This window comes from Microcebus murinus, chromosome 5, assembly GCF_040939455.1.
Source record: "Microcebus murinus isolate Inina chromosome 5, M.murinus_Inina_mat1.0, whole genome shotgun sequence".
In the NCBI taxonomy this organism is placed as follows: domain Eukaryota; kingdom Metazoa; phylum Chordata; class Mammalia; order Primates; family Cheirogaleidae; genus Microcebus; species Microcebus murinus.
This window is the reverse complement of record NC_134108.1, coordinates 106,642,890-106,655,675: the sequence shown is the minus strand read 5'-3', so window position 1 is coordinate 106,655,675 and position 12,786 is coordinate 106,642,890. Positions and strand designations below refer to the sequence as shown.

The 12,786-nt window shown below is 42.5% G+C and overlaps 1 protein-coding gene across 1 annotated transcript in view; it reads left to right on the top strand.

Annotated features, from left to right (window-relative positions):
- Nucleotides 1-508: 508 nt before the first annotated feature.
- CMTR1 (cap methyltransferase 1) overlaps nt 509-12,786 on the top strand; it is a 49,508-nt gene continuing 37,230 nt past the window's right edge. Inside the window, exons 1-3 of the mRNA XM_012746867.2 lie at nt 509-687; nt 2,731-2,869; nt 12,186-12,337. Coding sequence (XP_012602321.1) covers nt 2,737-2,869; nt 12,186-12,337 — 285 coding nt within the window. The 5' untranslated portion in view covers nt 509-687; nt 2,731-2,736. The remainder of the gene's footprint in view (nt 688-2,730; nt 2,870-12,185; nt 12,338-12,786) is intronic.

Genomic DNA, 12,786 nt, shown 5'->3' with positions numbered 1-12,786 from the left:
TGTGAAAATCGAAGAGGGGTTTGAGAAGAAGGGCCGTCTGTGTCCATATGGCAAGATGCTACATAGGCGGCATTCCTTCTTTCCTCTGTCCTTCGTTCATCTGCTGAGGGCGGCCTACAGGCTGGATGTTGGGGACACAGCGGTGAACAAGAACACTGGGCTCCTGCCCTCAACTAGTTTACCTCAACGGACTACCTCTCTGGACTCGTTCTTAATCTGCAAAATGCAGATTATGATTAAATTAAGTAAAATGAAGTAGCGCGAGGGCACCTAGCACTTTTAATTTATATTGGCTTCTCTTCTCCAGAGCCAGAAGAGGAGATACTCGCTTACTTTTGCTCTTGCATCCTTCCCTGGCCGGCTCTTCCGCGCAGGCGCCCTGGCTCCATGCTGAGGGGTGGGGCAGGCCAGGGACCTGAGCGGCCTTTCCCAGGGCCGAGAGCAGGCCCGGGGGGGAGGGGCTTGGGATGGGGGTGGTGCCCAATGACGTCATCACCCCGCGCAGCCCGCAGGGCGGGACCTGAGCGCGACAGTGCGGCGGGCGGACCCGGACTTGCTTGTGGGAAAACGAAACTGAGGGAGGAGGCGGCGGGTCTGGCAGCGGCAGGGCCTGGCCTGGCAGCGGCGGTGACAGCGTCGGCCTGACCCCCCTCTCCGCTCCCTGGCAGCTCGCCTTCTCCCCTCAGCGTGAGTGCCGACGCGCGGCCCGGGGGGAGCGAGCGGGCGGGCGCGCGGGCTCGGCATCCCTCTCCCCTCCACCGCCGCCTCGGCCCTCCACCTGCGGTCGTGACTCTCCCGCCTCCTGGCCCCTGCCGTCTCCCCTCCTGTCTCGCCACCCCCACGCCAGCTCCCTGGAGCCAGAGCTGCCGCTGACATGCGTCTCTGCGCACACATTCACGTACTCACGTTATCTTCAAATCAAGAGACTGCCTGGGGAGAGGGAGCTCGTCTCTTCCCCTGTGAATATAGGTGGCAGTGTGAAACCAAGGCCCAGGGAGGGAAGACTGCAGATTTGAACCCCTTCTGTGGGGAAGCAGCAGGTAGAACAAGGTCTCCTGCTTTCCACTTAGAAGTACTCCGCCAGACCACGTTCTTATGGCATGTGTAGGCCATTTGAGCCGGGCACTGGTTAGCTGTGCGGCCTTTTCCTCCCAGGCCTCAACCTTTTCTAATGGAAAATGGGAGGAGGGTTGCATTAGGTGATTTGGAAGGCCCAAATCTAAGGTGATGTGGCTTGGAGAGGAGCATGAGCATCTGCTGCCTTTTATGTAACTATTTCCTTCCTTTATCTTGCACCCACCCAGCCCAACACAGTCCACATTGAGTTTCATGTACTTACAATCTCCCTCATAGTCGCTTAAGAATCACAGGAGCCTTTTTTCTTTTGCTGTGGCTAGAAGCAGGCTCTGTGATGGGCTCACCTGTGGGCCTTTTGGGGGAAATTTAAGACTACGGTTTAAAGCAAAATGTGGCTCAGCCTGATCTTCCTTTCTGTTTTCTCAGTGTCTCCTGTTTTCCCTAATTCCCAGGTTAGCCCCTCACTGCCTAGTAAGAAGCTGCCTCCTTAGGAAGGATGCAACTATGCAATGTGTTGACTGGCTCACCCTTGAGCTGGAGAGTACTGAAACATGTGATCCAGGGTTTTGTGAGGTTAGGGAGATTGGTGGCACCTTTGGATTTCATTGCTTTCCTGCCATGGCTGCTGTGACCCATGCTTTAAGGCTGCTCTTGTACCCTTGCACCTGCCCTTCCTCGAGGTTTGCAGCCCAGCTGGTCACCCACTCAGTTCTTCCTCGAGGTTTGCACCCCAGCTGGTCACCCACTTTTGAGTTCTTTCTTTTTTCTGAGTTCTCTGTTGTGTGTAAGCCACAGTATATTCGCTACTCTTTCTTGCTCTTTAACTTGATCGTTCCTTAAGACTTCAGAGTCTCATAATCACTTCATTCCATCTAATTTTTTTTTCTCATGCTTACCTCTCATGAACCTACCATGGGCATGTATGATGGTGCATGGGGCCTGCCTGTTTCCATCCTTTTTTGTGGAGGTGGTTTCCAATTCTTAAAATTATTGTTTTTGCACCTTAGTTCTGTAATATAGTTACCTCCAGTCCCAACAATTTCCCCACTCTTCTTTTTCCTCAGTTCTAAGCCAGCCACTGGTTTTATTCCTTACTCTGCTTAAAAACTTTCCCAATTCTTTCATATTTTCAAACATCATGAAATAAACCAAAGGCTAGTATTTATCATATTATGTAATCTCTTAATTGTCCTGGTAAAATAATAATGATGATGGAACAATCATTCTGGGATGGTCCCTTCACTTATTGGTTGATAATTTTTAGGTTTTTAAATTCATTTCCAGTGTGAATTGCCATGCAAGGCCAGTGTTGCATCAAAAATATAGAATAACAAGTACCCAAGTCTGTTTTCCCCTTGTGGCTTGTGGGGTTGATCTGTGACTTTTTGGTATCTGTCACCAATGGCCCAGAGGCCTCTGGGTCTGTGAGCACCATATTTTCCATTAAAACTAACAGCTATTATTGAAAACCAGAGCTTGGCTAGCATCCTTCCTAGACCTCATTCTGAGGAAGAGGCTATTCAAGTGCTGGCACTGTAAGATGTGTAGAGTTGCCAAATCTCATCCCATTGATGATTTATACTTTGGAATTCCTACTCTGATCACAGTGGCTCTGACCCAAGGGCAGCTGACTATCTGGATTTATGGTTACAGTTAACAATGAGGAGGAGAACAGACCCAGAATGCACTGCCCCCATCAAGAAGCAGAAAAAAAGAGTTGCAGAGCTTGGCCTGAACCTCAGCTCCACGTCTGATGATGAACCTCCCTCCACTGTCAATCATGGAGCAAAAGGTATGCTTGCCTGTGTGGTCTGAGGCCACTATCTGGTTATTTGAATCCCTGGTGCCTGGATTGAACAGAATACAGTTCACTTCCCCTTAGGGGAAACAAGCATATTCTACAGACAGATGTTGGCCATAGACTCTCTTCTCTTCCGCCATAATCCTATTAAGAGAGTGGAAACTTGTTTTAAATATAAAATTGGAATTTTTCCAGAAGTGCCTTCTCTTGGTGGTCCTTCAGTAGGTGGCACTCTTTTGCTACCTTAAAGCAGTTAGAAGTAGTAGTGAGCTTTGGGTTCTCTAGGCTCTTAATAAATATTAAGATCCTGGGGCTGTTTTGTAAGGGAGGGGCTCTCCTCAGGATTTTGCATGGTGTTTCCTCAATACCTGCTTTCAGAAACACCCAACTGTATTGGCGCATTGTTCTGTTCACTGTTTACATTAAGCCCAAAGGATTCCACTGATCTAGTTGAAACTAGCATTTTGCTTTGCCTGTTTTTAGGGTTACTCACAGTTTTCACAGATGCTTTCTGAGAAACTGTAAAGTGTCTGGGAGCTTGCATCAAGCACCAAGCAATTAGCAGTAGCTCCATTTGCATTTACCTTGATTTGCCAGTTGTATTAGTTTCCTAGGGCTACTGTAACAAACCACAAATTAGGTGGCTCAAAACAACAGAAATTCTCTCACAGTTCTGAGGCTAGAAGTACAAAACTGAAGTGTAGCAGGGCCATGTTCCCTTTGACAGCTCTTGGCTTCCTTACCTCTTCTTACTTCTGGTGGTTGCTGGTAATCCCTGGTATTCCTTGGCTTGTGGCAGCATTAACTCCATTCTCTCCCTCCACCTTTTCTCTGTGTATGTCTGTGTCCAAATTTCCCTCTTGTAAGGACATCAGTCATTGGATTAAAGCCCGCCCCAATCTAGTGTTACCTCATCTTAATTTGATTATATCTACAGAGACCCTATTTCCAAATAGGATCACATTCACAGGCTCTGGGTGGACATGATTTTTGGGGGAACACTATATTCAACCTAGTATACCAGCAAGCTTGCATTTTGGATCCTCTGTTGGATCACTGATATACTGGAATGAAATTTGGTAACAGATTGGTGACTGAAAGGGTGTGAAGGATCCTTTGAGGGTGATAGGAAATACATTTTATTTACAAGTGGTAGACTAATTGAAGGGCAGTTACTCATCAGCTGCTATGGAGAAGCTGGTCCAGAGAGAAGCTTGACAGGTGGTACAGCCAATGGAGCATTTGGTGTGACTGTGCTCCAGGCTGGATAAGAGACTCTCTTATAACTTTTGTGTGTGGAAGTGTGCATACCTTTAAAGTCATGGTGGATTCCAGGGTAGGTGAGAAAGGCTATATGTAATTGAGGTTCCTAAGTGGGATGGCAAAAACATATTGGGCACATTGGTTCTAGAGACTATTGAGGAAAGGGAATTTTGCTTCTCACTGGGATTTGAGCAGTTTGGTGAAGATAGAGTCTCCTTGGGAAGGGGTATTAGGAGAGATGGCCTGCAAGGGGAAAAGGGAGAGCATGTCTGGGGGAAAATGATGCTCAGGTAGTGGCAGAGATATCTGATTCTAAGTAGATCTTGGGGAATATTTGTCCTTAAGTAACATCTCTTTGAAGTAAGGAGAGGACAACACCCAGGTAAAAGAAGGTAAATGTATAAAGTTAAGGGTCCTTCAAGGAAGCTAGTCTGATTTACATTTCAAGCTTTTAAAAATGTGACTGTGCCTCCGGGTGTGGTGGCTCATAACTGTAATCACAGCACTTTGGGAGACTGAGGTGGGAGGATCACTTGAGGTCAGGAGTTCGAGACCAGCTTGGACAGCACATCGAGACCTTGTCTCTACAAAAAAAATAAAAGAATAAAAAAAAAAGTGACTGTGAATTGAGATTACCCCTTCCTCCCGATATACATACACACATATTCCCTTTAATTTTACCAAATAGCTTTAACCTTTTCTGGAAATAGCACTATATGACTCAGTCCGGATTGATTGTTGTTGTGTGTATAGAATGGAAATCCAGAGGTGGCCAGTCCTTTGTATGTGTCTGGCAGTAGGCCACTTCGTCCCTTTCATTTGCAGAAAATGAGGCAGGAGGCAGAGAGAGACCAACATTTCTAGATTTCCCCAGGTTAAGTTATTTTAAGAAGGGACAGCTGCGCAATGACACACAAACTGAGGGCTAGTGTGTGGTGTTTTCATTAGCAAGACTGCTCTCTGTCCGCCAACCCCCATGGAGTAAATATTTACTGAATAAAATTGTTAATAGTGTCTTTTCCAAGAAGCTTAAAATGCTTCACATCTCTCATTTTGCCTATCTCTCCTTCAGTCTGCAGATCATTTCATTAAGTACTTAGTATTTATATCATCTATGTTTTGTATCGACTTCTGTTAGGTGTCCCCTGGACATTGTGCCTTGGTAGTTTATTGTTTCCATGTCCCCTGAGATGTATATGCCACTTTCCTATTCAAGTCATTGCATTAAAGCAGAGGTGTTTTCATTTGCTCCAACCATTTCTACTTGAACATACTGTTCAAGTAGATGTTTGAAAAATGCTCAATTAGAAAAACAAGAAAGTACTTACTATTTCTGTCTGTCTGGACCTTGTTTTTTCTTCCTCTGCTAGATCAATGTGATGACTTCATGATACTTTATTAATCCGTTTGTTAATTTTATAGTATTCACAAGGTAGCTGCATTGCCAGGTCAGAGACTTTAAGATCTGGCCAGTGTAAAGAAGAAAAGTGATGTTGCTGTCATGGCCACTGTTAAATCATGTGTTCTTTCGAGTCCTTTAAAAGGAGTTTGAAGGCATTTTCAAGTGTAAATAAAATCTTTGAAATTTGCTGTCAAGTAACAGCCTTTTGAAGTAAGGAGAGGCACATGAGGCCATTTTGTTCTTTTTGGTTGTTTCTTACAGGGCAACTGTGGTCTAGACCCCAAGAAAATACCCTCCTTAGCTGTGCATCCAGTGTGGGTTCCTGGCCCCTCAGCAGCCAGTTGCTTTGGAAGTTGCTGGTTTCCTTCACCAGTACCACGTTAAAAGTGCCTTCCCTCCACCAGATTTAATTCTTTCCTAAATAGGCTATTCGCCCTGAAACACCATCGCTTTCCTGTCAACCCAGATTCATGACCTTAATCAAAAGCTTCCTTTATCGGTATCTGTTTAAATTGCTCTAACGAGTTACCATTTGTCTGGCATGAAGGAGAAATTGACTCTTTAAACAGGAATGAGTATATTCCATAGCAGTTGGTAGGCAGGATGTGATATTTATTAAAGTTAATAATTTATTCTTCTGTATCTGTGTGCTGCTCACCTGGGCCATTAGTGGTTGGAGCTGCCTCTCCTCATGACTCACTCTTTTTTTTTTTTTTTTTTTACAGTATATATATTTTTTCTTTAAAAATTTTTTTAGAGATGGGGTCTTACTATGTTGCCCAGGTTAGCCTTGAAATTCTGGGCTTAAGTGATCTTCCCACTTTAGCCTCCTGAATAGCTGGGACCACGGGTGCATGCCACCATGCCTAGCTTGCCACTGTCATTTTTAATCTTGGAATGTTTGCCCTACTGTTCTATTACCATGTGAAAAATTTTGCTGACAGCTGAGAAGCCTCTGGTTCTTCTGTAAAGTGAACTTTTCTTTACAGTGAGTTAATAATGATTTCTGTCAGATAGAGAAGAAAATTTTAAATGAAAACCCTAAATAATGTTTTTGGGCTTTCATGTAGGTTTTAGAAGAGACCTTCTGGAAGGTAAATGGTGATGCCATCCAGCCTTGGCAAGTTCTTAATGAAACTAATGATTTTCATAGGCTGACATTATTACTCCTTGTAATTTATATCCTCATTACAAAATTGTCTGCTAAATTCTTATCAGTCTTGGGAAGCTAAACTTCCTATTTAGTTCCTATTGCAGCCATGACAATTTTCTCCTTTTCATTTGAAAAGAGTGGCCCCAAAGGCCCAGGGGTAAGAATAAGTAGTGGCTGTGGCAGTCTGTGGACATCAGGACGAATCTAGGGAGCTTTGTGCTAAATCATGTCAAGCTAAGAATAGGCTCCATAATACCACATGAATAAAAGAGAGAAATAAGACTTATTTGCTTATCCAGCATACTTCTTGATCTCACAGGAAATAGTAGGGCGATATCTTAGCTCCCGTCAACCTCACTCTGAGAACCTGGAAAGGACAGTGTACAGTAGATAACACCTTAGAAGGAGGAATGGAGTAGAAAGATCTTTGCACCAAAGGCCAGCACTGGAATTTTTCACCAGAGTCACCACTGATTTACCTAATGAACCTTCCACCCAAATTTGGTCCTCTCTGTCATTTTTACCCAAAGATGTCATGAAGGCATAAGGAGACAAAAGATCTCTCTCTGAGATCCAAGGATGGCAGGAACCCTGCATTCCCAGGAATGGTGTTCACGCCATTCCAGTGCTCACTGTTGAGTCCTCAAGCAAATCTCACAGCCTGGTAGCTACCTAGGGCTGGAGCCAGGGCATACTCTCCTTTGAGAAGATACCAGGTTTTTAAACCTTTTCATAGGTAGACTTGTGAATGTCCAGATAGCTGTTGAAAGGAATAATAACTGATTTAACATTGCAGCTTCTGATTAGTCAGGACCCTGGTTTTCTTGTCTGCCCAAAAGAAACTTCAGGGCTGTGTTCAGGGAGCTGCCCACATTCCTGGTACCATTTCTTTCTATACTAAGCAGTGCAGGCTGAAGGCATGGAAGCAACTAAGAGAATCTGTGCCGTTCGAAGTGCAGTTCTTTAGCATATGGGCACAATGTTGCACAGTGCATTTCTCTCCTCTGCATGGGAGTGAATACATGAGAGGCCCAGGGATAGTGGGAACCACTTCAGAGGCCTTTCCCCTCAGATCTGCTGCTCTCTGAAGATTTCTCTGGAAAGAAACCAACCTTTTCCCAAGACTTAGAATGGTAATCTATTTATTAATATTTATAGCTTTATTTTTTACCCTAATTTTAAAACTAATATATTCTTGTTTCTCACAAATGCAGAAAATGCAGGAAAGTGCAAAACAGAAAATATCACCTCACCTCTCAGTTTCCATGGTTACTCATTGTTAATGTTCTTGGTCTTTTCTTTAGGTGCCACTCGTGGCACTCTGATCTGTGCTGCCTTGGTTCATGTGAGCAAGTCTGCTCCTTATTAGAAGTATTGGACAACTACCAAGGGGAAGGAGGGTTTTGTGCCTCTCATAAGGGGCACAAAAATTCCTTCTTGCTAACTGGTTAGGAGCCGGAATTTTGGTTTTAAGTTTATTCTACTTTTTTTTATACATGTCCAACTGTCGTTTTATAAAACATCAGGTCCTTAAAAATGCATATTTAGGCTGGGCTTTTCATAAAATGTTATATCCTTAAAAATGCATTTTTAGTGCTTAATTCTACCCTGCCCATACATCTTTCATAGGTTAAAACAGGGAAGGGCCTAAAAATGTCCTTAGTGTTAGCATCTAATTCTGAGGAGACTGCGATGAATCACCTGTATGGATTATGAATGACACACCTTGGAAAAACACTATCATTGTAAAAGGCCTTAAGAAAGAATCTCTATCATGTGAACCAAAAAACATGTTGTGTTTTGAAAGGAGATGTTTTGAATATTTAAAGTAGTATAAATTTCCTTAAGACTAAACTCTCTTTGTATAAGAAGTCTGTGTATAAAACTTCATGACTATTTATAATTTCATTTTGTTCCTGAATAAAGTATAATAATTAAAATATTCCTCCCAAAAATGCATATTTAGGCCAGGTGCAGTGGCTCACGCCTATAATCCTAACACTCTGGGAGGCCAAAGCAGGAGGATCATTCAAGGTCAGGAGTTTGAGAACAGCCTGAGCAAGAGCGAGACCCCATCTCTACTGAAAAAAAAAAAAAATAGAAAGAAATTATCTGGACAACTAAAAAAATAAATATAACTGGGAGGCCAAGGCGGGCGGATTGCTAGAGGTCAGGAGTTTAAAACCAGCCTGAGCAAGAGTGAGACCCTGTCTCTACTATAAATAGAAAGAAATTAATTGGCCAACTAATATATATAGAAAAAACTAGCCGGGCATGGTGGCGCATGCCTGTAATCCCAGCTACTCGGGAGGCTGAAGCAGGAGGATTGCTTGAGCTCAGGAGTTTGAGGTTGCTGTGAGCTAGGCTGACGCCATGGCACTCTAGCCTGGGCAACAAAGCGAGACTCTGTCTCAAAAAATGAATGAATGAATGAATGAATAATGAAGAATGAATGAATGAATAATGAATGAATGAATGAATATAAAATTAGCTGGGCATGGTGGCACATGCTTGTAGTCCCAGCTGCTTGGGAGGCTGAGGCAGAAGAATTGCTTGAGCCCAGGAGTTTGAGGTTACTATGAACTAGGATGACACCATGGCACTCTAGCCCGGGGCAACAGAGCCAGACTGTGTCTCAAAAAAAAAAGCATATTTATTAGATTTTAAGCTCTCTGAGGGTTGTAACTTTTGCATAGCACCCCATTGTATATAGCATGGACCTTTTATACAATAGTCCTGAACCAAGTAGTACTCTGATCTGTTAAACAGCATCAGCATTGTGAACTCTGTCCTATTTAAGCTGACAGGTGGGGTCGGGTGGGGTGAGGAGGCTAATATAGCCCAACAAGTGTCCAGTTCTCTATTAGATCCAGGTATTCCATCCTCATCCTTAAACTTTTGAGGCCTGAGCATCTTGCACTACTTGTTAGAGGTGTTATAAGAGGTAATATCTTAAGGAGGCATATAGTCATTAGGTCCTTAGGAAAGTGATGGCTGGCTGACAGATCTTTAAATTCACCACAGTAAGCATTCAATTAATTTCTATTAAATGGAAAGCCTCAGTCCAGGTGTTGGGGATACAAAGTTGACTATGACATAGTTCTGCTCTCCAGGAGCAACCCTGTCCAGTGTGGGCAGCATGTGGCAAATGATGACTGGCTCTAAGGCAGTGTGACGAGTGCTATGCTGATGGTGTGGACACTGGTGCTACTGGAGCACAGTGGTGGGGTGAGTCAGTCAGGCCTAGGCTGCTGGGGAAGGCTTTGTTCTTCTCGATTGTCAACCCTTAGCAAGTTTGTGTTCTAGCAGGGAGATGGATGGGCCAGTGCAAATAGGCTTTAGCATTATGGTGTAATCTTCAAGTTATAAATACCTGGATAGTGACCACCTCGGGTCTATAAAGAATTGTTTTACATGGCTGCCTTCTGTACCATTATGCAACACCTCCCACAAGAAGCCAAGCTTTGAATCAACATCTTTCTTCATTGACTTCCCTCCTTTCCTTAAAGGAATTGTGCCACATTGCATTGCTAAGTCAGTTTTTTCATATTTATTTTAAATTTTAATAGATAATATATTCACATGGTTCATAAGTCAGCAAATAGCCAGTGTACACTCTTATGATAAAAAATGTATATCAAGTTTCATTTTACTTGTTCCAGGTAATCATTTTGGTATTCTTTCTCCATGCTCCAACCCTTGCATGTGTGGATAATCACTTTTATTGGTTGTCTTGTGTATCTTTCCTTCCAAAAACTCTTTATGCAATTATAAGAAATAAAAATATATAATCATATTTTTCCTCTTTGGTACACAAGGGGATGCCATGCTCATGCATATGGTCTTGCTCTTTTGCTCTTTTGTTCTTTTAACAGCGTGTCTTGGGGATCTGTCTGTTTCAATATAGAGAGCAGAGGAGGTTCTCAGGCTTTCTTGGTTCTTGGCACCCTTCGTGTTGCCCTAACTTTCTTAACCCTGTCTCTAGACCAACAGAAATACCTAACAGTTTAGTTTATTAGGTGTTAATATTTAGGTCTAAATATCAAGCCTTTATATCCTGACAACTAATAAACATTTGAAAGAATAATACACATAAATTGAAAAAATTTTTTTCATTTTATTCTTAAATGACCACACTTATTCATGAGATGTGTGCACTGCTGAGCAATGTACAACTTCTCAAGCCTTGGAATCAGATTGGACACCACCACCCTCATTTCCTGTTCTGCATTTCTCTTGATTTGCAATTTATGCAGTTTTCGATGGGAATGTGTGAAAATTGTTAGACAAATTTTTGAGATATAGTCTATTTTCAGATTTAGGTGAATTTGCCTGAGAAACTCCCTTAATAAGATTATACTGAGTTGAAGTTTTCAAGTTAATAGATTCTTTTATCTACATAAGAGAGAGAAAGAGCCAGTCACAGTGAATATCCGGGCTGAGAATCATCCCACTTTGTCTAGGAGATAGGTAGCCCACTACTCTGGCAGCTGCTTAGGTGTGTCTTTTTTGAGGTTCTTTGACAGTGGGGTTGTTGACAGTGAAGCTGATGGCTTAGCTCACCCAGGCTGCCAGCTTCCTCCTGGTGAATTTAGCTGCTTCTCTTTTATGCTCTGCCTCAGTTGGTGGCATTGTCTGAGTTTCTTCCCCCTTCCCTGTCCTTCCTTTCTTTCCTCTTCCTTCTCTTTTTCCTTCCGCCCTCCTCTTCCCCTCCCTTGTCCTCTTCCTCCTAGTTTTTCCCCCAGTTCTCTATGAATTAGCTCTTCTCTGGACTGTGTTACGGACCTACCCTCTTATAAGTTTGAAGGAATGTGAAAGCAAAGAGAACTAGGAGATTAAACAATCAGAAACTGTTAGTCTCATGATGGAATTGTTGCAAATGGAGCTGTGCATCAGTGTCAGGAAATTGATGTTCATATAATAAATAACGGCCAAGCAGAAATAACAGTATCTTTAATAAATATACTATGTTTGACAATGTACTTTCAAATACATTATTTCATTTAATCTTTAAACAATCCTGTGAGGCAGGTATTACCATCTCAGTTTTGTAGTGGAGGAAATTGAAAGGGTAGAGAAAGAAAACTGTTATTTAAAAAAACATATATTTTTTTTATTTCAAAATATTAAGGGGATACAAATGTTTCTGTTATATAGAAGCCTTTTATAATGCTTAAGTCAGGGCTTTTAGTGTGCCTATTGCCTGAATACTCTTCATTGTACCCAATATGTAAGCTTTTAACCCTGCCCCCCCCCCACAACTGTTATTTTTGATCTCCTATTGTGTCAAGTCTTTTAGAAACTTTCAATGACTTGCCCCAGATTACATAGCTAGTAAGAGGTAGAGAAGAGATTTGACCCTGGGTCATTTAATGAACTTTGTGTGTGCAGTGCATATATTGAACACTAGTAGAATAAATGAAATTTAGACTTCTAAAGGCTAATTTATGCCATAAATTTACCTAAACATTTTTCTTTTTCTTTTCCAGCATCTACCACAAGCCTAAGTGGATCTGACAGTGAGACTGAGGGGAAGCAACACAGTTCTGACTCTTTCGATGATGCATTCAAAGCAGACTCCCTTGTGGAGGGAACTTCTTCTCGCTACTCCATGTATAATAGCGTTTCCCAAAAGCTTATGGTATGTCAGTGTTTGGGTTGTGTTTCTAAAGCTCCACCAGCAGAGTGAGAGAATGGCAATTTATATTGGTATGAAAAGGAAAATAGGGCATGGGTTTTTCCTCTGCTTTTCAGCTACTGAGATTTAGTAGACACCCCCCCTAGTGGCCCCCTTCTCAATAGAAGTATCTGTCACATTTGAATTGTATATGGGAAGTACCTGCTTAGGCCTGTTTCTCCTGTTCTGTCCAGAACTGGATTGCCTTTTGATACCCTTAGTTATGAATTCTTATTATAAGCGCGTGTGAATATACTTTCCTAAATATGAATGTCTGTCAGTGTGGCTTCGTGCTGTGAGATTTTGCTCTAGTGAGTAATCTCAAAAGAAATGACTAAAATCCTGTTCACTCCCAGGTACCTAAAATAAACAGAAACATCCCATTTATTCTCTTTCCAAACAAGAGCCTAATT